Raw genomic sequence first — 26,534 nt, forward strand, 5'->3', positions numbered from 1 at the left:
TTTCAGAAAATTTTAGAATCTGGTATAAATTAGCCTGAGGGCTACTTCCCTTTATTTCCAAACAGAGACGGTGCTGCTGTTTGGGTCTGTGACTTCTGAAGCATCAGAGGCACCTTCTTTTCCCCTTTTCTAGAGCTGTGCTGCTCTGGAGCTTAGTTCTCCTCTAGGAAATACTCTGGGAAAAAAACCTCAGCAGGCTCAACGTTTACAGGCGACACTCACGAGTGACAGACGGCACTTCTCAACTGTCACCTCACTCTGGGCAGAAGCCTCAAAGGTTGCAACGGGGTGAAGAAGGGGGGAGCAAACAGCGGTGTCAACCCCGTGTTCCAACACCGAGGCCGTTAACGTGACAGCACGATACGTGTTATTAACTACAGCTTTGTAATGGCTTTTAGGTGGCTATAAAATTGTAGTGTGGGAAGAGACTTGGCACACTCCATCCTCCCTCCTGTGACGTCCTTTTTTAAACAGTTAAAAAAAAAAAAATCTCTCTTTGACTGTATATTCTCAGATATAAGGAAACTTAACCACTTGAAGAAACTTTTTCCATCCATGCCATTTTCACTCAAGTCAGCAAAATTTAGGTTGCCCAAGGAAGTTATGGATGCCCCCTCCCTGGAAGTGTTCTCGGCCAGGTTGGATGAGGCTTTGAGCAACCTGGTCTAGTGGAAGGTGTCCCTGCTGCTGGCAGGGGGGTTGGGACTGGATGAGCTTTAAGGTCCCTTCCAATCCAAACCATTCTATGATTCTATGAAATTTGCTACACTGTTGATAAGACACTTTGCACCCTAATGGTTTCTTTTCTAATTACTATTGCCCGTGTCCTGCAGGACAGGACACACAAGCAGCTCGGAAGGAGCCATATGATGCTCTGGTTACGTGCCATCGCTACGGTTAACTGTCCAAATGATACAAAGCTTCCCTGGCTAGGAGCATTTTACTGACAACACACTTGTTTCTGAAGGATGGCACGTGGGTGAGAGAAGGTTCACGCTTCTAGGTGGTCTGAAACAACATTTAGGATGTATAAACTTGAATACAATAATTTTTAATTAGTTTCACGTTGGCAGATTTAAATTAATTCCCTTAGCAACACATTGTTGAAGTGTCCCACTGGAGGAAAAAAAGTCCTTCCCCTCCTATTTCTGCTGACTAGTTCTCTCCATGTGAAAAATATTCAAACTAAAACAAGAAAGGAAGGGGAAAAAAAAAAAAAGACTAAAAATAATCAGGGAGGAAATATCCATCAACAAACCTTGCTTCGGGTTGCTAGTCACGGTGACGGGGCTGCTGGCAGCGAGATGGGTGTTCTCCACAGTCCCATAAACCACAGGGCTGTGCTCGGGGACCTGGCTGGGCAGCTGCTGGGATTTGAAGTACAAAAAAGGGTGATAATGAGCGTGCGAACATAAAAACTGGCAACATGGAGCACGAGGAAGCAAGTGGGGAGAAGAGAAGAGAGCAGGAGAGAAAGGAAAAAGAAAAGGCAGAGAAAATAAAGAGAAAAGATACACAGACCGATTGAATAAATTCAAAGAGTACATGGGAAAGGGAGGGAGGAAAAGGGGGAAAAAGAGACGATTACTGTTAACAGCAGCAAGAAAGAGACAGCAGAGCACAGTGATTAACACACTTCATTCTCTGGATACTTCTTCCAAAAGCAGCAGAAACACTTCTCCGTGTCGCCTGCAGAAAGTCAGATCAACACTCAGAGGACTCCTGGACCTCTCTGTAATTTAAGCTCATTTCTGGACTCGACTCCTTTCCCAACTGATCAGTTATTTCAAAGTTATTTCAAAACCTTAAAACATTTTAACACATATTTGTTTATTTTTCTCTATTTTTATTTCTATACAGATAACGTGTGTGAACAGTGTATATATGTGTATCTATGCACGCCCAGAGTGTGGATAGATGAGTACACTCATTATTGCTGCAGGAAAATAATCTAGATTGATTACACCTGTGTGGTTGTATGAAAAAAAACCACTGAATGCCACCTACAGACTTATGGATGGTACCTGCTGGGTAATATGAGAATAAAACCAGCTGTGCATCAATCTAACAGACAACAGGAGGAGCTGGTTCTCAATCAGTGTGGAATGAGCCTGAGATTTTCTATATATATAAAAACTAAAACTGCAAAACCAGGAAAGTTTTCAGTAATGACTGAAAAAGCTGTGCTCTGTTGCAGATATCACATATTTTAACCATGTTCCCACCATTAATGGGACAAACACTTCACTTGTGTTCATGAAGTTTCGATAAAGATAAAAAAAATCTGCATTTTTACCTCAGAATTCAAGGCAGAGCCTGGGTAAGACTAAGTGACAACACCAAACTCACCCCAACTTACAGGTGAAGCACTTGTGCACGTTAAGAGTGAACTCAGATGGGGGAAATCAACTCTTCACATTTGCAGAATCCCCTTGAACACGTGTCAGGGACCGTGCGAAGCAGAAACTGAGGCTAAATTTAAATGGAACACTCTGCAGCAGAAAGCCACGCAGCTCTTCCAAAGGGGCTGTTCTCACCCAGCTACACACCCGCCCTGACTTCTCATATCGACAGCAAAAGGGGACTTTTAAACAATCAAAATAAAGCAGAGTGCCCAAGACATGGGTGTCTAATTCCTCCTTGAGTACAGGCTGGCAGAAATCCATGTAAAACTTATTCCCCTAAAAAAAGAAACTCCCTGGCAATCTGCTCCTCTTCCTCTTTATTTTTTTTCCTCCCATTTCCAGCTTTTTCTCCCACTGCATCTGAATGGTGCAGAATAAAGACTGAATTATTTTCAATACATTATTTTTTCACTATTTCAGGCAAGAGAAAAGTAAAGGAAAAACTGTGAAAAAGCACAGCTGGAAAAACAAAAATAAAAACCTAAGTAAACAGGGTGAAGGGTTGAAATTTGATTTGGGATTGCTCCTCTTCCAGGAACGAGCCCGATGAGATCGGCTGGACTATGGGTGAAGAACTGCATCCCTACCTTCAGCCAAAGCTAAAGGAAGCCAAAGAAAACACAATTTTACAAAGGAGCAGGTTTCAAGAACACTTTCCCCTCACCCGGTGGATCATTAGCTTCATTTTATGAAAAATTTATGGATGAAAGCAGTGAGGAAAAGGGAGAATGTGATAAAAATCACAGGAACCAAACGAGACCAGCAGATGAGAAACCTGTAAACCTAGAACCTCCTTGGGTCAGTAAACATGTTTTCTTAAGAAATTTGGAAAATACTCATTAATTTTGTAGGAACAATATTGCAAAGTGATATAAATTGTACTGAAGTACTGACCCTTACAGACTCTCAGCTTCAAAATGGAGCATTTCAGGACTCTCTAGGGAAAAAAAAACCCCTCAAAATTGTTCTCATGATTTATGATGCTACAAGAACTGCTCTGTGCTGTTGTATCCTACCCTGGCTTGTAGATCCAGCAAACACAGAATAGGACAAACGCATTCCTACTTGGAAGAGGTTTGCCAGGAAAATAAAAGCATTTCTGACTCTTTTATGTAAGTCAAAGTGAGCAAATACTGTTGCTGATTCAACACGTGGTCCTGGGTTTATTTCTCTTCCCAGCAAAAAACTGAGTGTGGAAAAGAGTGTCCTGCTAGAAATTTATAAATATCTCCACTATAATAATAATTTATAAATTATCTCCACTCACTGCCAGCTTCTCTTATGCAGGAACTTTAAAGCATTTCAGTAATTAAGCAACCCCTGAAACGGTGCTGGGAAGACTCCACTGAAAGCACTTTTCTGGCCACAAGGCAGGAGACAGGAAAAGCGTGGAAAGGGCTAAAACTGTGCGGATCAAGTCTTGGCAACTCTGATCATGTCAAGTGTGGTATTTCTTGATGTTAAACACATCATCTACTGAGGGAAGAGGGTGCTTTGGGCTTGTCTTACCCAAAAGTTTTGGGTTTTGTTTGAGTCAATTAAAAAAATAATCTAAATTACAGGAAGAAAATGAAAATTTCGAAACCTGCTATTATTATAAAATGATTTCTTTTTCAAACGTAGAATTCAGGAGAGGGACTGGTCTGCAGCAGTGGCTCCTAAGCATTTCTTGAGCAAGTTTCTCCCTCCCTGATTGTGTTGTCTAAATAATGAGATTACAGAATCAGATGCTGGCAGTCAACATAAAAGAAGCGTTACTGGAATCCAGCATCCTTTTAAAATATCATCAGATTGGGAGTCACTTCAATCAGACGATGCCTCGTCAAGCCTGGAGATTGCACGTTCATCTTTTGAGTGTTTGGTGAGTTGAAATCCATCAACCTCACCCGAGGTGCAAGGTTTGATTCACAGGGGTGGTGGAACAAGACGACAGCAACGATGTTCCCCTTGCACCCATTGCAGGAGCCGCCCTAAATCGAGAGCGTTTCAACAGGCGGGTGTTTTCATGAAGCTCACACTGACTGTTCACAGCTTTTATCAGCTGGGGAAAAGGAATATAAAAAAAACACGTTTCAAGCAAAGTTATGGCTGAATATTTTAAAGTTTGCTGATTTTAGACTGTTCAAAATTAGAACAACCACCTCTACTGGAATTCAGCCACTGAGCGTAATTATTAAGGCGTTGTCTAATTTAATCCAAGATACCACGTTTGCTCCAAAGACATGAATTAGAGATGCTGTTGGGACAATAACTTTGCATTTCCTGGCTTAAGTGGGCTTGAATGTTCAGTTATGTTACACTAATGAACTTTTTCTGGGGAGCTCTTCTGTGATTAACAAGAGTGGTTCCAAGTACCTAATCAAAACGAAGCCTGGATATTAAACAATGAAGTATTTGCATACCTTCCTTAGAGGAGATGATTGGACATCGCTGCTGTGCTCTGCATATAAATTACAGCTGATCAAAATTCATGCTTATTAACCTCCTCTTGAAAAACATTTATTTCGTCCTGTTTGACTTAATTGTAGTATCTTAAAATAGATTTGAGAATGTAAAAATGAGCCGGTAAGTGCCTGGATCAGCTGCACCGTGCATCAACACAAGCAGAAAGCCTGGCTGGTTTCAACTCTTCCCCACTTCTAATGGGGAAAGTCATTTTGCATCAATAATGGGAAGATTTTGGGGTGCATTAAAAAGAGTGTTACCAGCAGGTCCAGGGAGGTTCTGCTCCCCCTCTGCTCTGCCCTGGTGAGGCCACATCTGGAGTGTTGTGTCCAGTTCTGGGCTCCCCAGTTCCAGAGGGATAAGGACCTTCTGGAGAGAGTCCAGCGGAGGCCACAGAGATGATGAGGGGCTGGAGCATCTCCTGTGTGAGGAGAGGCTGAGAGAGCTGGGACTGTTCACCTGGAGAAGAGCAACTGAGAGGGGATCTGATCAATGTCTGTAAAGATCTGAAATGTGGGGGCCAAATGGATGGGGCCGGGCTCTTCTCGGTGGTGCCCAGTGACAGGACAAGGGGCAATGGGCACAAACTGGGCAGAAGAAATCAAGTTGCATCAGGGGAGGTTTACATTGGATATTAGAAAAATTTTATTCACTGAAAGGGTTCTCAGGCACTGGAACAGGCTGCCCAGGGAGGTGGTGGAGTCACCTTCCCTGGTGGGATTTAAAAGACGGGTAGAAGAGGTGCTCAGGGACATGGTTTAGAGGTGGAATTGGTGGTGTTGGGTTTGTGGTTGGACTCGATGATCTTAAAGGTCTTTCCAACCACTACGATACAAGCTCCAGTCATTCTGGTTACTCTAAGAACAACACTACTAAGGCAGAAAGACATTAGTGTGGACAGTGATACACCTGAAGAGATATAATCAATCACATGCGTGATATGGACTCTCCTCAGGCACACAAGACTTAACAGAAACACCACGTTTCTCACAAATATTTTGGCTCCTCTTTTAACACTGAAAGTCTTTATAAGCTTTAAAATCTACTGCTGATACAAAACCAGGGATGGGGAACTTGTAGCAATGCTGCAGCTCCACACTTTACAAGCTACAGGCTGGTAAAAATGACCAGACTTGAAGAAGAAAAAAAAAAAAAAGTCCTTGAAGAATATGGACAATTGAGGAGTATCCAGGTGTCTGGTGATGGGTGGTGTGGATGGAAGATGCAGGAACTGCTCTCACAAACAGCAAAGCAAAGCAGACAGCACTGGGAGAAGGCTACGCGGCCACTTTATTACCTGAGGTGGAGTAGGTGTGGAAGTGGGTCTCACGATGGGAGGCGTTGGGTTCCTGCTGCCCCCTCCAGACATTATTTCTTCTGTTATATCTTTGCCCCCCTGGTTTGGATCCCGGATTCGGATCTATGGTACAGAACAAGGAAATAATTCAAACAAGTCTCCGCGTTACACGCTGTCCTTGGGGTTTATGGAGGAGAGAGCGTGGACAGGACATAACCCCACGACACACGCAGCATTGGGCAATGTTTAATTACACTTAGGCATGAAAGGTAAGACTCAGCCTCTCTGGGAAGATAAAGCTCAGTTTTAAGCTTAAGATTATTAATTATTTCCTTCAACCTTAGAACCAGGACAATTCTCAGAAGGGATGTGTCAGCTCATGAAGATCACTTACGGTTTTTTTCTCTCTTTTAGCTGGTGGAGGCTGCTGCTGCTGTGTAGGCACTATGATGGGTGCTGACTGATACACTGGCTGACTTGGGTAGAAAGGTGTTCCTGGGAAAGGACGAGACAACAGAACCGAGAGGGAAAAATTCAGTTCATCTGTTAATGAAACAAAACCAAGAGGTAAAACTGGCCACCTACCTACTCCTCCCTCCCTTCAAAAACCAGAACTTCTAATATCCAGCTGGTCACTGGTCTGTGTTTTGCTACTAAAACAGAAGCTGCTGCTCCATCAACACAAGTGATTAAGTCACTACTTCAATTTTTCTCCCCACCATGAACAGAAAAAAAAAAAATGATCATGTGCATCCATTTCTGAGAGGCTGTTGAAATCACCAAGGCATGAGAAGTGGCCCGTCCTTGGACTCCTCTAACTAACACTGACAAACAGGTGGGTTTGTTGCTGGGGTTTTGGGTTTTTTTTTTTGCCTTTGTAGATTAAATTCAGTCAACCCACCGCAAAGAATTTGCAAGGTCAATTGCAACCTATTTAGAAGCATAGCCAGAAAATTTAATTACAAGTAATGTTCTTCTCATGCTGCACCACAAAAAAACATGACCATGGTTCTTACTGCAAAATTACACCGTGTTCTTGATTACATTCATAATAGCCAATATAGTTTCCTTTTTTATTATTCCTTTATGGAATAAGACTGGCTGAAAATGAGTGCTTAAAAACCACGGTAGGCATAAAGAAAGGTGGTAGAGTAGAGCTGTCTTCTGTCTGTGGATCAGATATCAGGTGAACTTGGAAGATGGTGCTGGTTTTTTTAACTTCTAAGCATGGATACTAGATGGACTGCCTGCCTGCACCAGCATCTGCAGCAATCTGATTTATTCTTCAACTGAATTAACCTTTAAATGGGAATGAAAACCTGCATTGTGCAGCTGTAACCAAACCAGGAGGTTATCACCATCTCAAGCAAACGGTGAAATCTAAGAAAGCAAACGAAGCCAGCCCGGCACAATCGGATTTGCAACTTCAAAGGACACATTCCTCAAACTGAGAACTGGAAAGCGAGAGTTTGGAGCAGGTTCCTTGTCCCCAGGCTCACGATAAGTCCTTTTCTTTGCTGAACGAGCAGGCAGGTAGCTGACAGCTGCACAGCATCGCACAGCACCGCCATCGAGCTGCTAAAAGCTCAGTCTGCCATATTCACTCTCTGGATGCTGCAATTAAAGTGGCCTAAATGACTCAATAAACTTTCCATTTGGAACTTCATGGTGACTTCAGATCTGGCCTCAAGGCATAAAAGTCTCCATCAGCATCCCGACGGCTTGGGAAGCGAGATCCCTCCTACCTCTCTCCTTAAAAAACAATGATGAAGCCTCAAACTCTTCTGACTAATGCTTTGGCCAAGCTGACCAGGTGTCCAACAGGAGTTTGGAGAACATGAGAGCACAGGAGCAAGCCTGGGAGCCCTACAATGTGTTAATTATCTTGATTTTTAGTTTCCTAGAAACCAGATCTAATCAGATAGCCTGTAAGGTGATGATGTCGGAGAGCGAGCTACCACCTAACTCAAGGAAGGACTCTTGTCTTTATGAAAAACACTTTAAAAAAAGCAAATCCCAAAAAGCAAGAGTAACTTCTTGGAAGAAATACAACTTGTGTGGCAACAAGCCAAGCGCATGTTTCAGTGCTCTGCACCCTGCCTTTTGATCCTTTCCAGTTCAACAGCACCCAACTTTTATTCTCCCTCCTTTCCATTCATCACTTCAAGGTCTTTCCCAACACAGCACGGAAACTCTCCGATAGAAAGAAAATGATAAATTTCAAAACTAAGCCAGTTTAAAAGAAAATGCACTGTCTGTCGTCACAAATTTTGTCTTCTGCTGTATCTTCCCGAATCGCCTTCTTCACAGCCTGCCACACTGCGATGATTTCTGTGTCTAGCAGCCACGCTGGCTACGAGCCCCAAGGTTCAAGGGAAAGGCCACTGCAAACAGCACGAGCGGTGCCTGTGGTGTGAATTCAGTTGTCTCTCAACACCATGAGCAGCGCCTGGTGAGAGACTGGACGTTTTCAGGTCTTCTAAAAATAGTGAGAGAGCAACAGGAGGTAAAGGGGGATGAGGAACATGGGCAAAGCCACAATCCCTCTTCCTTGGCTAAACCTTCTCTGCCTAGAAAACACGGAGGGCTCCGGCTTCGCCCATTGATGCTCTGCAGATGCAGCAACCTAAAAACAAGCTGGGACTGAAAAATGACAAGTCTCTGTGCAAGAAACCAGGCGCTTCCAGGAGTGGGAAGGAACCAGAAGGGAACCTTTTCCAAATTACAGAAGTGAAGGCAGACAAATGGCAACAAGCAAGCAGAAAGTAAGAAAGCAGACCTGTAACAGCAGAACAAATGAGGAATACTGGGTAATTTCCTCATTTAGCAGATTAGATTTAAAGAGCCATTGCAATATTTCTTCTTTTTATTTTCTTCTAGCATAAAAAAACCAGGAACTAACTGCCTTATAATTGCTCTCTCTCCTTTTATTCAGAAATTGCATAATCAGGTTTGAAGGCTTCATGGCAACCTTTCAATGTAGTCCCATTAGCTCTACATATACTGAATAAATAAAAAAATAAAAAAAAGAAAGAAAAAAAAAAGTCCAGACCTTTTAAAATGATAAGTAGGGACACAACTGGGGTTTTTCTCCCCTTTCAAAGGAATCTGTATTTGTGAAGAGCAAACATGCAATTCTGCCAAGGTACAGGGTTCTCATTGTTCAGCCTGGAAGGTAATAATTCACTCCTAACGCTCCGAAATACCAACAGCTAAAGCTGCTTAGGAAGTTGATAGTATCTCTGCCCCCAACAGATTACAGAATGGACGTGGGCAGGTACCAATCAGACTGAACAAAACACCTCAAATTTAGTATCTAGAGGTGAAAACTCTTAAAAAAACCCAAACAAACAAACAAACAAACAAAAAACCAACGAATCAAAACCTCCATAGAACAAGATGATGACTAGAAACATCCTGGTGGATTTTTCAAATGTTCCCATAAATGAGCAAGGAAAGGCAAATTAAAAAAAAAAAGAAGTGATAGACATGACTGTTGGGGGTTGGACTAGATGATCTCCTGAGGTCCCTTCCAATCTGTGACCTCAAGATACCTGATTCTGCATCTCATCAAACACAGCTTGCAGGAGCTGATTTACTTTAAATATTAAAATCCAGATCCCACAGAAAACCTTGTAGGGGACTGTGATGTAAGTATGATACATACTGTACACGGCAACACACTGGAAATGATTAAGGACTTAATTACTTTTACATAAAAGATGATTGCCCAGAGAAGAGGTGTCATGGGACACTGAAGGACACTGGGTCTGCAAACTGGGACACAAATGAGAGGCAGCTGTGAGGTCCTGGAGGAGTGAGGGACCAGTGAGGTGCAGACAGGAGGGATGCCCAGCACTGGACATGCATTCTCTGAATTTTTAGGTGCAGTTTTGGGGCTCAATACGTGGGGGAGTCACTCAAATATTCTGAATATAGTGTGGCAAACAGTGGCAGCACACACGATGACATCGAGCAATCTCCCAACCCTTTCACTTGAGAAAAGACAAGAGTTGCCCATTAAAAGGGCAAATTTCAGCCTGTGCATGGCTTACAAGCTCTTGGAGTGGACTAACTGGACCTCTGCAGCACGAGATGGGTGAATTGAGGCACGTGGCTCGTTCTTTTCCCTCACTAAATGCCAAACAAGGAACACAGGGAGAAGAAACATTCACTGCTGTATCGCTGTGAACATATTCAGAGGGCACAGCTCAATGGGAACCAGAGCTGCCAGATGTATTCACAATACCTTAATAAATAATAATGATCAAGCAGGGAATAACAAATAGCCACTATTCTTGTTCACATGTGATTCTGGGCAGCTCTGTGAGTCGCAGCCTTTCCTTACGCGCTCGTACAAACAATACTCTGTTATTGTGAATTTTTCAGGGGTGAATAATAACGGCTCTGACACAACCAAATTGAGCAGCTATTTGAAGTTCAAACAAAAGCTGATCCCTTTCGCTGTTATAAATCTTCAGCTTGACAACAGGAAAAAAAAAACCCACACCCCAGAAAAAAAAATAAAGTTTTTAAGAAATCTTTAAGTAGAATTTACCGTAGGCATTAGGGAATTCTCCAGGACCTGGTCCTGGATAAAAGGGTCCTGGTCCTGGTGGCTGAACAGGATACTGCTGCGGGGGCCCGACATACGGAGGGCCACTGTGACGATACTGGGAGAGCAAAAAATAACCATCAGTTTACCAGGAATTGGGCAACGACATGCTGTTACATTCAGAATCTGTAACAGAGCCCCCTCAAATCAATAAGCATCTGATTAGAAAATCAATTACAGATTCAGAAAACCTATTGCCAAAAAAAATAGAAAAAAGAGGTAAGGTAAGTCATCTACAGACAAGCCAGGAAGGACATGGGAGCTGGAGGAGAAAACAGGCACTGCCTTGATTTCAGCAATATTGTGTTTTTATGAGGTCCAAGGTTTTAGAGTAATTGTAGAGCTCTTAAGTCAATTTAGATACATTTAGAGCACTACACATTTTCTAAGAGCTTAGTCTCACACTGTTTTGGAGGGGGACCTCAAAAAACTAGAAAAGTAATTTATTCTTACTGCCTCCACGCACAGAACAACAAATACTTCACACAGAAAAAGGACAGGAGCTAAAGAGACAACTACCAGCTTCATTTCCCCTCCCTCCCCACCCTGCAGCAGGTCTTGAGAAAATCCAGACAGAGCAAACGGCGTTCTGCAGTTCCTTAGGTGGTTGGCCAAGGTGTTTCTTTACCTGTGGTATACAGTACTGGGGGCCCTGAGGCATGGGGTAGGGCATTGGCAGATGATTAACCATCATGATGTGTTGGTTGGTTTGATAGACCGCAGTCGGCGTTTGCGCACCAGGACGGATGGAAGGGCTGCTGTTCTGGATGGTGGCTCTTGGAGGCTGTATCTGAGGCCTCTGAAAAAACTAGGGGTAGGGAAGGGAGAGAGGAAGGAGAGAGGAGAGAAAACAAAGAACAGGTCAAGACTTTCTAGGAGAGAATTTGAAATATCATTGCAATCTTATAATTATAATGCTACTTTCAAAGGGTTGCCACGCATTCTGAAAACTGCAGGGCAATTTCTGTTTATCTGTAAATAGCAAGATCATGCTACAGCTTTCTGTTTTAAAAGGTAAGAAACTTTAAACTCTCCTAACTATTCGTTTGCATCTACTGAATTGTACAGCTCAACATTCAGAGCAAACGTCAGAAAAATGATTTTTGTCAAACACATTTTTAATAAAGTGCCAAAAAAGGCACCTTTATAAATACACCAGGGAAATAAAAGATGGAGGCAACTGTTCCAAATACCTCCAGAACAGCTAAAAAGCCAGATTTTTACAAAGGCCAGAGGCACCCCATGTCGATCCTTTGTACAAACTGAGCCAGGTGACTCAGCTTGCCCTCTGTTTTCAGAAAGGTGGCAACCTCTTCCAGGGTGGCACCAAACTCTTCTACCACGTTTGCATGAAGTGATGCCCCACGCAGATGGACCAGGTCCAGGAAACCAAGCAACCCATTGGTACACGCTCCGTTCTCCACCCTTACGCGTTTGGGAAAGGCATCAGCATCCACGGGATGGAGCATTCATGGAAGATCTTGCTCTGGAGTCTTTGCAATCTTCAAACTCAAGTCGGTAAGATATGCATCGGACATTAACGCATTCACTAACGGAGTAATGATACAAGTGATAGAGACACTTATGCCATGCAGAACCAGGAGTTAAAATTACCTGTATAGGTCTGAATCCTCCCTTCAATAACGAAGCAAGAAAGCAGCAGGAAACAGAAAGAAAGCCAATGGAACAGCTTACAGATCAATAGGAAGGAATAGGATATAACATGCACCCTAATTGCACACAATTCCATTCATCTTCCTTATCCTGCTTTGACTCATCTCTTAGAGAAACAGCAAGAAAAGGACACTGAAGGGCTCTTCTACCAGAATCTCAAGGCAGGGCTCAGAAACTCATCTAGAAAAGCTTTGTATAGAAGTATAAAATTTAAAAAAAGAAAGAAAAAAAATCCCCAAATCATGATTAACTGCAGGAACTGTGATACTACAGAAAGACTTTATGCTTACTCTGTTCCTAAAATATTAAACATTTTTCCTTTCTAGTCTCTTTCAGTGATCCAGAGATAGCAGATAAAGCAGAAACCCTGCCTCAAATCATGGATTTGGTCTCCACTTCTGCACCAAGACTGGAAGGATAAGAAATGCGACGTATTGAATTGCTAAGTAAAATAATGATGATGATAATAATAATAATAATAATAATAATAATAATAATAATAATAATAATAATAATAATAATAATAATAATAATAATAATAATGTCATCATACATCGCAACAGACTGCTGAGGTGCATCGATGGAAATAGTCTGTGAATAACTACATTGTAAGTGGTGAGAAGAAAAGAGTGGTGGCCACTAAGGAATGAAAGAACGAGCTGGGCTTATCTGCCTCAGAGTAGGGCAGAAGGAAATTGTGATGCCTCCTCTACAATTGACATGATGATGAACTTAAAATGGTCGTTCTGGTGAAGACTTCATGACACCTGAGCCGCTCCCGTACCAAATGATTTCTCCAGGAAAGCCACGGATGACTCCCTGTCTCAGAAATGCAGACACCATTAAGATGAGCACAATGATTTTTACATCCAACCCTGGTAATCTGGATGAAGAATTGTCACTGGCACATTAGTGTGACCTGAAGCAGGAGAAGGCAACTGCTTGAGGAGAAAAGTTTGGGAGCAAGGGTGCAGAAAGAAAACCAGAAAAGCAAGATGTTACCGTGCTCCTGCATTAATAAAATCTGTGTGGCTGTCCGGACGTGGGGGAACTACGGGGAACCGAGGGCGTACGCTGGATTCATGGTGAGAATAACTAGTCTGCAATTTTTCAATATCCAAAGACACCAAAAAGTGTAAAAGTCCTTTCTTCTTTCACCGCAAATCGCTGAATAATGACGATTTCGAACCTGTCAGCAGGTTACAGCAGAAGTCTGCCCAGAGTGGGGTGTGGGGGGAAAATAGTCAATAGCCACCATGATTCTGTATCTACGCAGAGTGCAAATGGGCTGGAGGGTGAAGCAAGATCTGCCTCTCTACTGCCAGTAACGACATCCACAGGGCAGCACAGAAAAGCCTTCACTGCAAGAGATGGGAGTGCTCCACCGATGTGGGTCAGATGTGAACCCTGCTCCTCAACTTCCTGCTGCACCTACGAAACCTGCGAATAACATCACTGAAACCACCGAAGAAAAACTTACAGCAACACAATCCCTGCTTTATGCATAGCTCTTCATTTCCATCACTGACAACTAGGAGATCACAAGATGTTATCTGTTGGGGTGACATGCTGAAGAAACTTCGTTTCATGAAACACAAGCGGGATCGTTTGTGCCATAGCAGAAGGAAGACTCTGCACCAAAATGGGTGGTGTGTCGCACAGACTTGCTCCTCCATGAAGCACTGAACACCACCATGGTAGTGCTAAGCTCTTCTACAGAAGGAGGACTTCCATCAAGGAGACTCTGTGTTGAAAAACCCAACCTCTCAGAACCACTCTGTCCTGCCCACACCATCGCAGAGGTAGCTCAGATCCAGAGAGGAAGAAAAAGGAGGGAGATTTCATTACTGCGAGGAAGCCTGACACAGCCAGAAGAAAAGCAGATCTGTTATTCCAAGCAACAAGACCATCAGAAGCTTTTGGAAATGCCAACCAGAGACATCTCTGGCAAAGTCTGGATTACTTTAAACTACTCCACTTCCTGTAAGTAAAACTAAAATTCTCGAGGAACTCAGGTACCAGAGCACTGTGCAACTGGCTCCTGTGTGGGTTTTGCTGTTCAAAACAAGTACCATCTCACTGGCAAACTCCATCCTTCCTCCAGCCTTCCTCCTGTCCCTCCACAGCTCAGCTAGCAATACTCAAAGTCATTCTTAGCAATGTTTCACTATTCTAACTTGATTTACTAAAAAATTACTCTTACGAGGTCACACAGATGCCTGCACAGACAAGGTTTTCAAGTAACACTAATGATGTCCCATGGGAGAACACCAGGAGATTAAAATCTGAGGTATTGTGTCTCTACTGGGAGTGGAGCACGTACAGAATCCACTCAGGACCAGAATGAAGAGACACTGGGACATAGCAAGGCTTCTGACAGAAACCCTGTTGTGTTACACCAACCCCTCCTTGACTACTTCCTTCAAAAATGAAGTCCTGCTATTATCTAACAATGGTCAAATTAGCGTGAAACACGCTACACCGTCTGTCAGCAACCAGTGAGGACCTGAGCCATGGTCCTCAAGTCACAGTCCCATTCCTTATTCGTCTGCCTCTGTTAGGGAGGGAATTCTTGGATCATCCTGGAGACAATAGCACTGGGCAATTTAACTTCTTCCTCCTACGGCTGCTCCCGCTGATAGACTTACAGAAGAACACAACTAAACCTCTCAGACGTCGCTTTCACCAGCTGCCTCAAGCTCAACCCTTTTAGCCTGCTCCTTGAATAACCTCTCATCAGCTCAGCAGTCCTCCACCTACCTGCTCAAGGAAGTCTTTCTGGACCATAAAAAAGCAGAATTGCACCCACATTCCAGACAGAGCTTCCCTAGAACTTCCCAACTCAGCACTAACAACTCCCCATCTCAACTAGGAGTAACTTTTGTGGTTTATCTCAAGACTGCACCACACGGGTGGTTTCAGCTGATGAGCTCCCACTTTGTAGAACAAAAAACTTCTCCTTGGCACCAAAGTACAAGGTTTCCACCACGCAGCGCTGGATTACGCCTTGTTTCCATCACACCAGTCCTCCTTCCACAGCATCCCTGCGCTAAGCACACTGGCTTTCTACTCATTAAGTTTGGTGCAGACACATACCTGCTAATTGTGCCAGAGTAATTAACACTAATATTAAGGAAATCCATTACTAACCTCCTGCCCACCCCTCTCAGCACGACCCTGCCGTTTACTCCTTATATACAGACGTGCCGATATCCTTTTATTAACCATCATCTTCTCCTGTGTAATTTTCTTCCTATATGAAGAAAATTTTGACCCTGTGTCAAAAGTCTGCTGAAGAACAGCCAGATAAGAGGCTGTCATCTCGAAAAATCAATGATCAAAGAGAGCACCAACCTCTTTCTGATAAACCACCACTGCACTTATAATTGATTTTCTATTTACTCTGTGTTTATAAGCCATCACTTCCAATGAAACGTCTGTGGAGCACTCTCTACCTACTCTAAAAGCTTCGCTGGAAAATAAAATTGTGGTTAAGAGCACTGAAAACAAATCTATGCTGTGACCTCAGCCCATCAAACACAACGTGCACAGGCACCCAGCTATTTTGTAATAGATGGGATCAAGGCTGGCAGTTGAGATGGGTCCACAAAGCCCTGCAGAAGGTTGTGGAGGAAGGAAGCAAAAGGCAAGTTCAATGAGTCGTCATTGACGCTATCAAATCAAACCCCACAGCCAAGCTCTCTGCTCCAGTTAAGCTTCTCATACCCTGAGACAGCTCAGTTATTAGTTTTTAGTTTCTTTGGTCCAGCCAAGAAGGCTGGTGGGATAACCTGACCCTGACCTGGGAGGAGGAGGAGGTGTCTGCCCAGGCAACACAGCAGGAACCACGACTACCTGCAGATGAAAGCTGGCAGGTTATATTTGACCTTTCAAACTTCAACACAGGCACCAGGACTTGGCTGAGGAGCTGCAGCCTTGAGATGTAAAGATCTGGTGCCAGAAGCAGGAGCTGCAGCAGAAACCCTCAGGTCCACATCTTGCTTCCTCAGTAGCCACCAACCACCTGGTAGCAGCCCTTTGGGCACAACACAAGACTTGTTTTCCCCCCTGTCTTGGACTTTCTCAGTTTTATTATTTAGGAAATGATAAAACAGGGAAAAAAAAAACCCATTTTGTGTCAACCATGGGATTTAAAACTGGTAGCTCCTTTCCATGCTTGTGGATGAAGACCAAGAAGCCATCATGGCAGCTGTTTCCAATTGCTTTCTGACTCGAGATACTCCCAAAAAGCGACAGAATGGTTATTCCTGAGTCAGCTGAGGGAGTGAATTCCCAACCTCTCCAGATCACAAGGTTTTTTAACAACAGCAACAGCCAAACCCAGCTTTCTCTTGTATAAGCTACACCCAAAAGAACTCGAGTAACCCCAAGCTAAAACTGGAACAAGCTCCAACAGCAACCTCAACCCAACTGAGTCTGCCACAACCAGTAAACTCATCTCAAATACAATTAGAAGTCCAAAAGGGAACGATGACATTTCAGTTCATACTTGCTCTTATTTCTGTTTTTAATTACACCGGCCTCTTCTGAGCATCCAGTTTAAAATAACCCCACACGCTCTCGAAGCCACTGCTTACAGTGAAGGGTTATTCTAGATTTTGGATTTTGGAGAAGAAGAAAGCTGCTGTTTTTTCAATTGTGCTTCATGAGGATCAGAAGCAACAAAGTGACTCAAGAGCCTCACTTAGAAAGAAAAAAATAAATAAAAAGGGGGATGTTCCATGGACCAAGCGGGAAATGGAGCAGCAAGGCCGGGCAGCAGCTGAGTCTGCTACAGCGTTTCGAGAAAAAACCCAAGTTGACAGTATATTTAAAAATACTGCCAGAAAACACTTTGTAAAGCCCATTTTCTTTCTCCTCAAATGAGATTTTTCAGTGGTTTCTCGGGCAGCCCTGTTACTGGAATCACGGATTACTGATACATAGAATCATAGAATCATGGAATGGTTTGGGTTGGGAGGGACCTTAAAGCTCATCCAGTCCCACCCCCCCTGCCAGCAGCAGGGACCCCTTCCACTAGACCAGGTTGCTCAAAGCCTCATCCAGCCTGGCCTTCAACACTTCCAGGGAGGAGCAGCCACAGCTTCTCTGCCCAACCTGTTCCAGTGTCTGACCACCCTCACAGTGAAGAACTTCTTCCTAATATCTCATCTAAACCTCCCCTCTTTCAGCTTAAACCCATTTCCCCTTGTTTTGTCATTAACTGCCCTTATGAAAAGTCCCTCCCCAGCTTTCTTGTAGCCCCTTCAGGTACTGGGAGGCCACTAGAAGGTCTCCCTGGAGCCTTCTCTTCTCCAGGCTGAACAGCCCCAACTCTCTCAGCCTGTCCTCACAGCAGAGCTGCTCCAGCCCTCGCATCATCCTCGTGGCCTCCTCTGGACTTGTTCTAACTGGTCCAGGTCTCTCTTGTGATGGGGGCTCCAGAACTGGATGCAGTACTCCAGGTGGGGCCTTATGAGAATTTACATATTTAACTTTGATTGTTTTCAGTTTACTTCAGTCACTATTTACTTAGTATAACACCCTAAACCTCATCCTATTCTTTTCCCTCATACAGACTTTGATGACACTTTCTATATCATCAACATGGAGCACCCAGAGTAGGCATCTCCATCAGAAAATACATTGTTTATGAAGCTGCCAATCAACTGCAGGTGCTTAAATCACGCTCATTTGAGTGCTTTAAAGATCTAATAATTAGAAGAAATAACATTAAAGGATAATCCATTATTTGACTGAAAAAGCCACGGAATCAATACGAGATGTATGTTAATAAAATCACACTGGGGTTGGCAGAGGAATTGTTGCTTTCTCAGAACAGCACGTTATGTTGTTGCAACAAATATTAACACAGCTATGGTCGATTTACTTATTTAGTACTTTTTAGGTTACAGCTGCTTGTGTTACACAATTGAACCATTCCAGCAGAGTTGGGGCTGTTCAGCCTGGAGAAGAGAAGGCTCCGGGGAGACCTTCTAGTGGCCTCCCAGTACCTGAAGGGGCTCCAGGAAGGGTGGGGAGGGACTTTTCATAAGGGCAGTTAATGACAAAACAAGGGGAAATGGGTTTAAGCTGAAAGAGGGGAGGTTTAGATGAGATATTAGGAAGAAGTTCTTCACTGTGAGGGTGGTGAGACACTGGAACAGGTTGGGCAGAGAAGCTGTGGCTGCTCCTCCCTGGAAGTGTTCTCGGCCAGGCTGGATGAGGCTTTGAGCAACCTGGTCTAGTGGAAGGTGTCCCTGCTGCTGGCAGGGGGGTTGGGACTGGATGAGCTTTAAGGTCCCTTCCAACCCAAACCAGTCTGGGATTCTATATGATTCTATGTGAGAATAATAAATTACATCAGTCTCAAGAATCCTCTAAATCTGGGGTTTGGGATGAATTTACTTCAACAGCTGTGACCCTTCTGCACGGGGCGGTGACAAAAATCCATCTCTCTGTCCCTAATCTGAGATACTTTTGGATTCAAAGAAACAAACTGGTCATCTAAAGCCCAGGTTTCTCTGTGCCTGATCCAGCACACGACAGATATAATTGGGAATAAAGCCTGAAATGTTTTTCTAACGGTGACAGCTTCTCTCTGATAATTATAAACAGACTTTAAATGTAACAGAGTCAAAAATCTAACAGCAACACAGTTCAACACGTAGCGCTAAAATGGGGAAAACACTTGGAAATTGGGAAAACACTTGGAAATTACAAGTTTGAACCTGCAAGCAGGGTCGTAACTGGGTTCAAAAGAAAGTTTGAAATGAAATTCTGGCAGATTGGTGATAGAGTCACACCAGCAAAGTCACCAGGTGCTGGAATCGTTTCCTTCAAGGCTGTGCTGCCTGGAGATTCGTGGTGCAAAATCTGCTCACAGATTTTAATGTTTCATTTTAATGAAAATATGAAACACTGAATAGATAATTTGCCTTAGTAACAACCTAGGACAGAACTAACGAGTTTCTGCACAGCGATGGGGTTTTGCTGTTGCGTGACATAAACACAGACCTGAAGTTAAGGTCAAGAACAAAAGTATCTAAACAAGATACTAATTCCGTCGCTGCCTCCGCTGCGCAGCGATCCTGCAAACATTCCTGCACCACCGCCCGGCAATGCCACCCCTCGCCAAGCACAGAAGTAATTTCTCTCTCTCTCTCTTTCATGTGACGTTTGCCTGGGAGCAAACAAGTGCAAATGCCTCATTCTACTTTTTAAATCCCTTTTTTTTTTTCCCTCTTGTCCTGCTCTGGAAGGACTCCTGCCTCCATGCTGGTCTCCAAAGGTGTAAGGAACAAAGATTATCAGCTTTTTTGGGTGTCTGTGCCCACTGAACACACTTACCTGCTCTCCTCAGACAGTATTTCCCAAAGGTTCTCACCTCTACAGTATTAAACCGCTCAGACTAACAGGAATGAAGTGAGAACAAGACAATTCTCCTGGAACAAACCTTCCGTGACTTAAGCCCCCATCCCAACATCACTGGCATTACTGGGATTTTTTTCTTCCCTATTAACTTAGTGGAAACAAACTGGTTCCTTCCAAGCCAAGAAAAGGAAGAGTGACACAGAAACACCCGTATCTGGGAGAGCTTTCCTGCACTTGCCATGCCTTTCCTCTTTTCCACCCATCAGTGCCACCTCTGTTCCCTCAAAAGCTACAAGAAGTAGTAAAGTCAATCAGTTTTGGCAAAGATGAATGTAGGAGTAGGAAAGACAACTTTGGACGCCCTGACTGGGACAGAAAGGACCTGTGCATCTGTCCTGACGCTGAAGAAACCCTTCTGGTATTTCTGTCACCCTAATAAGCACTGCCCATGAGTTTCATGAGCCAGAGTTAGACTTAATTTTCATTTTTTTCTTAATTAAGTGGCTCCTTCCAAAGTCCAAGTCATTTAACAGGAATATTACAAAGATTCCTAAATGTTTGGCTTTCATAGGTTGAGTAAATCCAACATTCAGCAACGTAAGGAGAACAGATAACCAGGAGCATCATACAAGAAACGTCTGAACTGGGAAGTCATTTGTCTTGCTCTGAGTTTGGGAAGTTGGATTTTCTCAGGGATGCGAACGGCCGGTTCTCGTCGACATCTTCAGCTCAGGAAACTTAATCCACCAGCTAGTTTGGGAAACATTTGGCAAAGTTTCTAACGACTTGAAAAAGCAAGCAAATCTCACAAATACCTGGCAACGAGCTCTACAGGTTCTCGTTAAGTGGGGTGGTTAATGAGTGCAGTGACACCAAACGAGAATTAAAAGTGTTACTCCGCGTTGCAGACAGCTTGTTAGCGGGGTTATGCACGTGCTAGTAGAGTGCTAGTATCTACTAACGGGGTTTCCGAAGCGAGCCTTCCTTCTGAGTTAGTGGGTGAACCATCTCCAAACCACCCACCTCCCCCACAAGGCAATTAGTTTAGGATGATAATGAAGGGGCAGGGTACTGTACCTGGTGATGGGCAGGTCGAGGCCCCGCTGCAAACTGAGGAAAGGCGGGAGAAACAAACACAAAAGGAAAAGGCACAAAGAGTCAGAAACACCACAACGAAACCAAAATGTCACACTCTATGCAAAAATAAACCCACAGGGAAAAAATAAAATAAAACAAAATAAAAAATACAAACCACAAAACACAGTCAAAAGCTTTGCTGCAGGACAGTGACAGACAGGTACTGAGATATAACGAGTGAACATCGCTTACGGAGGGGGAGTGTGCGGCTCGAGAGCTGGGAGATCAACAGCCAAAGCTGCTGGTTATTTTCAAGGCACTCTAGTGTATGAATGCAGGCATTCCTTACCCTGCCTGGGGGGGGGGAAATAAATAAAACAAACCAAAAAACCCCAACTTAAAACAAGCAGCGGTGAAGATTTTAAACTGTTTCAGGTGGAAGGAAATGGTTAAAGCAGCTGGACTCAGAGCCATTCCAAAGATTTGGTGGGAGCAGAGGATGGAGACTCATGGCTGGCGAGCAGTTAAGAGCCAGGCAGGCACAGCCAGTGTCCTGGCCACGGAAAACCCCCTGCAAGGCAAAGATCAGCAACTCTTTGCACGTACATACACAGTGCAACTTCATTTTCAGCTTTTTTCTTTTTTTCTTTTTCTTTCCCCCCCCATAACAATCACAATATAACCCTCCTTAATGAGTCGGATTTGTCATCCCCATCTGAAAGTGAAGGAGACAGGTTAGCCCATGATGTCCCCGGGGAGCTGAAGGCATCAGCAGGAGAGCTTGGCCGGAGTACAGGAGGTCCTCGGGTTATTAAATCACTTCCCACCCACTTGAGTTACACACGGAGGAAAATAATCAGGATTAACATGCTCAAGTAAACATTAAAAGCATTTTCCAGTAAGTAACTGATTGTTAAAATAGAAATAAAAATGAATGCAAGAAATGGAAAATAGAAATAAAGATGACAAGGTGTCCTCTTCCAGAAGCCAAATTAGGTCTTTAAACCCTTAATTCTCAGTGTCATCAGCAGAGCTCCATGATGAGAGCAGATAAATCTATTGATAATAGGTCCAATAATTAAATTGAATAAATGAAACTAGATCTCAGGGTGGTTTTTTAGCTACCACATGCCTTTACCTGTTGCTAATTGTGATGGCTCAGTAATTTAACGCACGTGCCGAAGCGCACAGTACAGCCCACCTCTGCCAAGTCCTACCACAGGGACTCAGGATATTTGACTTGAAGAGTGATCAAAACTGGCTCCTAGATCTTGATTTTCTTAGTAAGGTGTTTTTTTTCTGTAAGAAAAAGTGGACCAGGGTTCACTTGCAGCCCTACCTCCTTCTAATGCCATCAAACATGAGAAGCAAAGTATAAATATTCACTGGTCCAGCTGATGTTCTCCTTTATAAACAATTTAATCGCCTATATTTAAGATTTCCAAGAAGCAACCTACTAATACCGGTGTTTATAGATCCCTTCTACCTTCACCTCATCGAGACATTCAGATGAAAAGTCATAAAAACCTTCAGAAACGAGAAAATATGGACACACAGACTATTTCTAGTACAAGAATTTATAAAGAATGACCTGCACTGATTCACCAGAGTTTCCCACTCCTGGCAGACACTTTGAAAATTTGCCCTAAGTCTTACATTTAAGAAAATAAAAAAGAAAATAAAAGATCATCTTGTAAGACTAGCAAGCTAAATTTTCCATTTTAACATCAATTTTAATATCAACAGCAGGACAGAAGCACTCAAAGACTCTCAGCATCCTCCCAAGGCTCAGGGTGTGATGAGGACAGTGGCTCTGCCGATGGGTCCTACAGCGATGAGGAATGAGCACCGGGATGAGTCTCGGGAGGTGAATACACTTCAAGTCCTCATTTTCCTAAAGGAAGAACTCCTCAAAAACCAGTTCAAATATCTTGTGTTTGAGAAAAGGGAGTAAAGTTTACTCTGGAAGGGCTGACACAAGCCTTTCTGGTGGGGCTACACACTCCATGAAAAAAAAAAAAAGTAATCAAAAAGAGAATGAAAATCCTTGATTAATCAAAAAGAGAATGAAAATCCTTGCACTGTTTAATTTCAGGGCTGAAGTACCTCTCGTCTCACTGTTCCACAGAAAAGATTCATTCTCGTTGTGTTTCAAACAAGAGCTGGAAGTTTTACACCTTAAGAAGTTCAAGTATATTCCATGGTGAAAAGTAATGTGTGTTACAAGAAAAAAAAGAAATAATTAAAAAAAAAAGGAGAGAAAAAATAAAACCTCCAAATTAGTGAAAAAGCCTCTAATCTATTTTGCACTGGTCACCACTGGCTATTCATTTTTTAATTTTTTTAATTCAATAATTCAAGTTGGTAGGATTTACTCCTATTAGTAGCTGTAAGCAACAGAACAAACTGTAGTCGCTGCTGGCTCGGATTAAAATAGACACTCTGAGTTTTCTCTGCTCGATGAAGGTAGGAGACAGAAAGGAAAAGTTCTTTATGAAACCTGGGTCCAACATTTCTGCCACCCACGCTCCTCACGGTCCTGCTCGCTCCTCTGTGGACAGCAGGACACGTTCTCTGTCTGCTGAGGAGGGGGCACAGCTGAAGCCTCTCTGGAAATCATCACTTGGCATCGCTCACACACCCTCGCTGATCACAATTTTTTGGGTAGATCTCCTAGAATCGGACAGTTTGTGTTCAAATCAGCTGGTGCTCGGGGCTGGCATCGGGAAGAGCTAACAGATCATTTTCAGGAGCACTGAATGGCTCTGATTTCGTTTTCCTTCCCCCAGCTGGAGCTGCACTTTGAAATTCTCACTATTGGAGTGATGCTACGATGCTAACGGGGAGAAAACACGAAGCCAGTTGGATTGCAAAGGCAGCTGTCCTGGAAGGAACAGGAAAGTCTAAATTGTGCAATTGCCAACAGCCCCTGGATGCAGAAATAGGATGGAGGAAGCTCCAGCTGCTCAAGGAATCGGGATTAGGATCAACCTCGTTAGTTCAACAGCCTACACGGACCTACCAGCCGCACCAGCCACGTGATGGACAGGACTGTGCTACGGGAGCCTAGGGATGGCAAAGACATCCTGCCACCTTCCTCATCCTCTCTTCACCCTCCCCTCACCACCAAAAAAAGATGGTTAAAAACTAAACTAAAAATAAAAATAATTTTAAAAAAAAGTAAATCAAGCCCACGACAAAATGCAGGAGTAGGTCAGGACCGAGCTAGTCTTGCATTTGTTTTGGGGGTGGGGAGGTGGAATGAGATGTTATGGGTGCGGCTTTTAGTAATGGGGGTGGAAATGGTCACTAGCAGAGCAGATGGCAAAAACTGCACACAGGAGAATTTAAAAAAAAATAAAATAATAATTAGAAAAATGGCTGACAACCGCAGACAATTAAATTCTCCCTCGATACCTCCTCAACAACGGGGCCAAAACCCTACCATTTGATATAATTTTGATACAAATTTCCTGAAGACGTTCTCTGTTGAGCGACAAGTTCAAAGTTGTCCTTGATCTCTGTCCTACGCCAGGTCAGACCCTCCCCATCTGCCATTCAACTCTGGACCTCGCGTCGCCGCTTTAACCCGGCAGAAACTGCCACGGTAGCTCATGCTTTTTAGCAAAGAAGCAAAATCAGTGCATTTCTGGAGATCAGCCAACAAAAAAAAGATGTGGTTAAAAAAAAATTAATAATAATAATAATAATATAATAAATAAAGAAAGGAAGAAATTAAAACGGTGCCATCGGCACAATTGCCTGCAAGAAGGAGTACAGTTTGTTATATTGCTTACAATGCAGTATTTTATCCAGCCTCTTCCAGCCAGGGACCTGTAAACCGGACTCTGTTCCAAAACCTTCCTCCTCTTCCAGTTGTCTGTGCAATGTATTGGCACTGTTCTGCTGGGCTGTCAAAAAAACTGGTTTAGAGATGCAGCTCTTCAGTCAGGTTTTTTGCTCCAGTTCTAACCATATCAAATTTATTTGAGCTTTTCAACAATTAAATGATAAAGAAGATGATTATACTTACTGAGAAAAGAGGGGGTTTTACCATCAGTATCCCACGTTACTGATCAGAACGGGGGACTAAGGAGGTTGTGTTGGGGGGGGAATCCAGTTATAAATTCGCTGCTGTCCACATCATAGAAACTTCATCAAAACTGGTGTTAATTGGCTCGTTCATCAACACAGAGGTTAACGGGGCCTCAGAATTAACCCTCCTGTGAATCACCTGGAAGCGAAACCTCCAGAAGTGGGGTAAGCGCATCGGTGTGGCTGCACACGGGGGGAAGCTTGCCCTGTGTGTGTGTGTATATATATTTATACCTGTTATGTGGATAAACAGAAGATTTCTGTCTCGGAGGCTTTCTGTTGCCACGTTTCAGCAGCATTCATCTTATTCTAAAAAGAGACGAGTGCTGGGAAGGGTTTTGATGTAACTTGGAAGCGTTACGACGCGGATGTGGATTTGCAAAGGCGCAGGGATTGCTGCTCCCTTGGCTAACTGAGGCTGGAGACATGGTGATGATAAGCTATCATGCCTGTAGAAGTTGAACTAAACATCTGATCCCCTAGAAGGGTCTTCTAGCATCGTGTGGAACTGTGCTACGAGTAGAGATTCCCCAAAAAGAGCCTCAGGGTTTGGGAAATCAAAGTCCTACGATAGCAGAGCAGTATTACAATAAGCACAAAAAAAAAGGAAAAAAAAAAAAGATGGAGGACAATCAAACCCAAAGTTGGATGAAAAAGGGGTTTATCACAAAAAGATCTGGGTCCAGAGAAGCTCTACGTTAAATGCCTGAGCACCCACAGGGTGTGCTAGGCAGTAAATGGTTAGAACTGACCCAGTGGCACTGATTTGGATGTCGTGCCCAGAGCTCACCATGAGTGCTGCCGCAGAGAATTGCTTTTGTTTACTGATCTTTGGTCTATCACTTCATGAAATACTTCCTTAAAAGGGGGAGAAAAAAAAGAAGAAAAGAGAAAGATTCTGGTAATGAATCTAAACTCTACAATGAAGTGAACCTGAACGCAGCTATGCTAAAAATAAATCGTGTTATTTGAACACAGATGAGAATCCCTCCATCGCTTCTTCTCTGAAAAGCCACTTTAAAAGGTAAATTATCCTACCAGGACAGTGTCTGAAAAATTCAATGAAGATCTGCCATTTGGAACGTGCTTCCAGTTAAAATACACTTCCCAGAGAACTGGCCAAGTGTTCTAGACACACAGAGACAGACAGAGAAACACACAAACGAGGAAGAAAGAACGTAAGATAATGCAGAGGTGGGCTCCCTTACCGGTGAGCGGGTCTGAGGCTGGGTGTTCATTGTTTGAGGGGCTTGAGGGTACACCAACGTGGTTGGAGCTGCATTCTGTCCTGAGGGGTAAGGAGCCTGTCAGGGAACAAGAAAAGAAAATGTAAAAAAAAATTGTTCTATCAAATGATTCAACCCAAAAGACAGGAACTGAACACGTTATTAGATGGACTGCTGATTAACACTGAGATAAAGACACGGGTGATTGTGATGGAGAAAGCCTTCTCCATCAAGGACTCAACCAATTTATCAACTCTACCCTGAGCTCCACAAGTGCTGCAGTGGAAAACGCTGCGAAGAAGCACGTCAACACAACACCGTGTCAC

The 26,534-nt window shown here is 43.4% G+C and overlaps 1 protein-coding gene across 1 annotated transcript in view; it reads right to left on the reverse strand.

Moving 5' to 3' along the window:
* Window positions 1–26,280, reverse strand: part of EIF4G3 (eukaryotic translation initiation factor 4 gamma 3) — a 79,605-nt gene extending 53,325 nt beyond the window's left edge. Inside the window, exons 1-9 of the mRNA XM_029084880.1 lie at window positions 26,191–26,280; window positions 24,685–24,798; window positions 20,888–20,920; window positions 12,377–12,397; window positions 11,391–11,570; window positions 10,706–10,820; window positions 6,542–6,642; window positions 6,148–6,270; window positions 1,259–1,367 (exon numbers count right to left, since the gene is read on the reverse strand). Of these exons, the coding sequence (XP_028940713.1) occupies window positions 1,259–1,367; window positions 6,148–6,270; window positions 6,542–6,642; window positions 10,706–10,820; window positions 11,391–11,570; window positions 12,377–12,397; window positions 20,888–20,920; window positions 24,685–24,798; window positions 26,191–26,220 (826 nt within the window). The 5' untranslated portion in view covers window positions 26,221–26,280. The remainder of the gene's footprint in view (window positions 1–1,258; window positions 1,368–6,147; window positions 6,271–6,541; window positions 6,643–10,705; window positions 10,821–11,390; window positions 11,571–12,376; window positions 12,398–20,887; window positions 20,921–24,684; window positions 24,799–26,190) is intronic.
* Between the last annotated feature and the right edge of the window lie 254 nt (window positions 26,281–26,534).

This window comes from Antrostomus carolinensis, unplaced genomic scaffold (genome assembly GCF_000700745.2).
Source record: "Antrostomus carolinensis isolate BGI_N321 unplaced genomic scaffold, ASM70074v2 scaffold11735, whole genome shotgun sequence".
Lineage (NCBI taxonomy): Eukaryota > Metazoa > Chordata > Aves > Caprimulgiformes > Caprimulgidae > Antrostomus > Antrostomus carolinensis.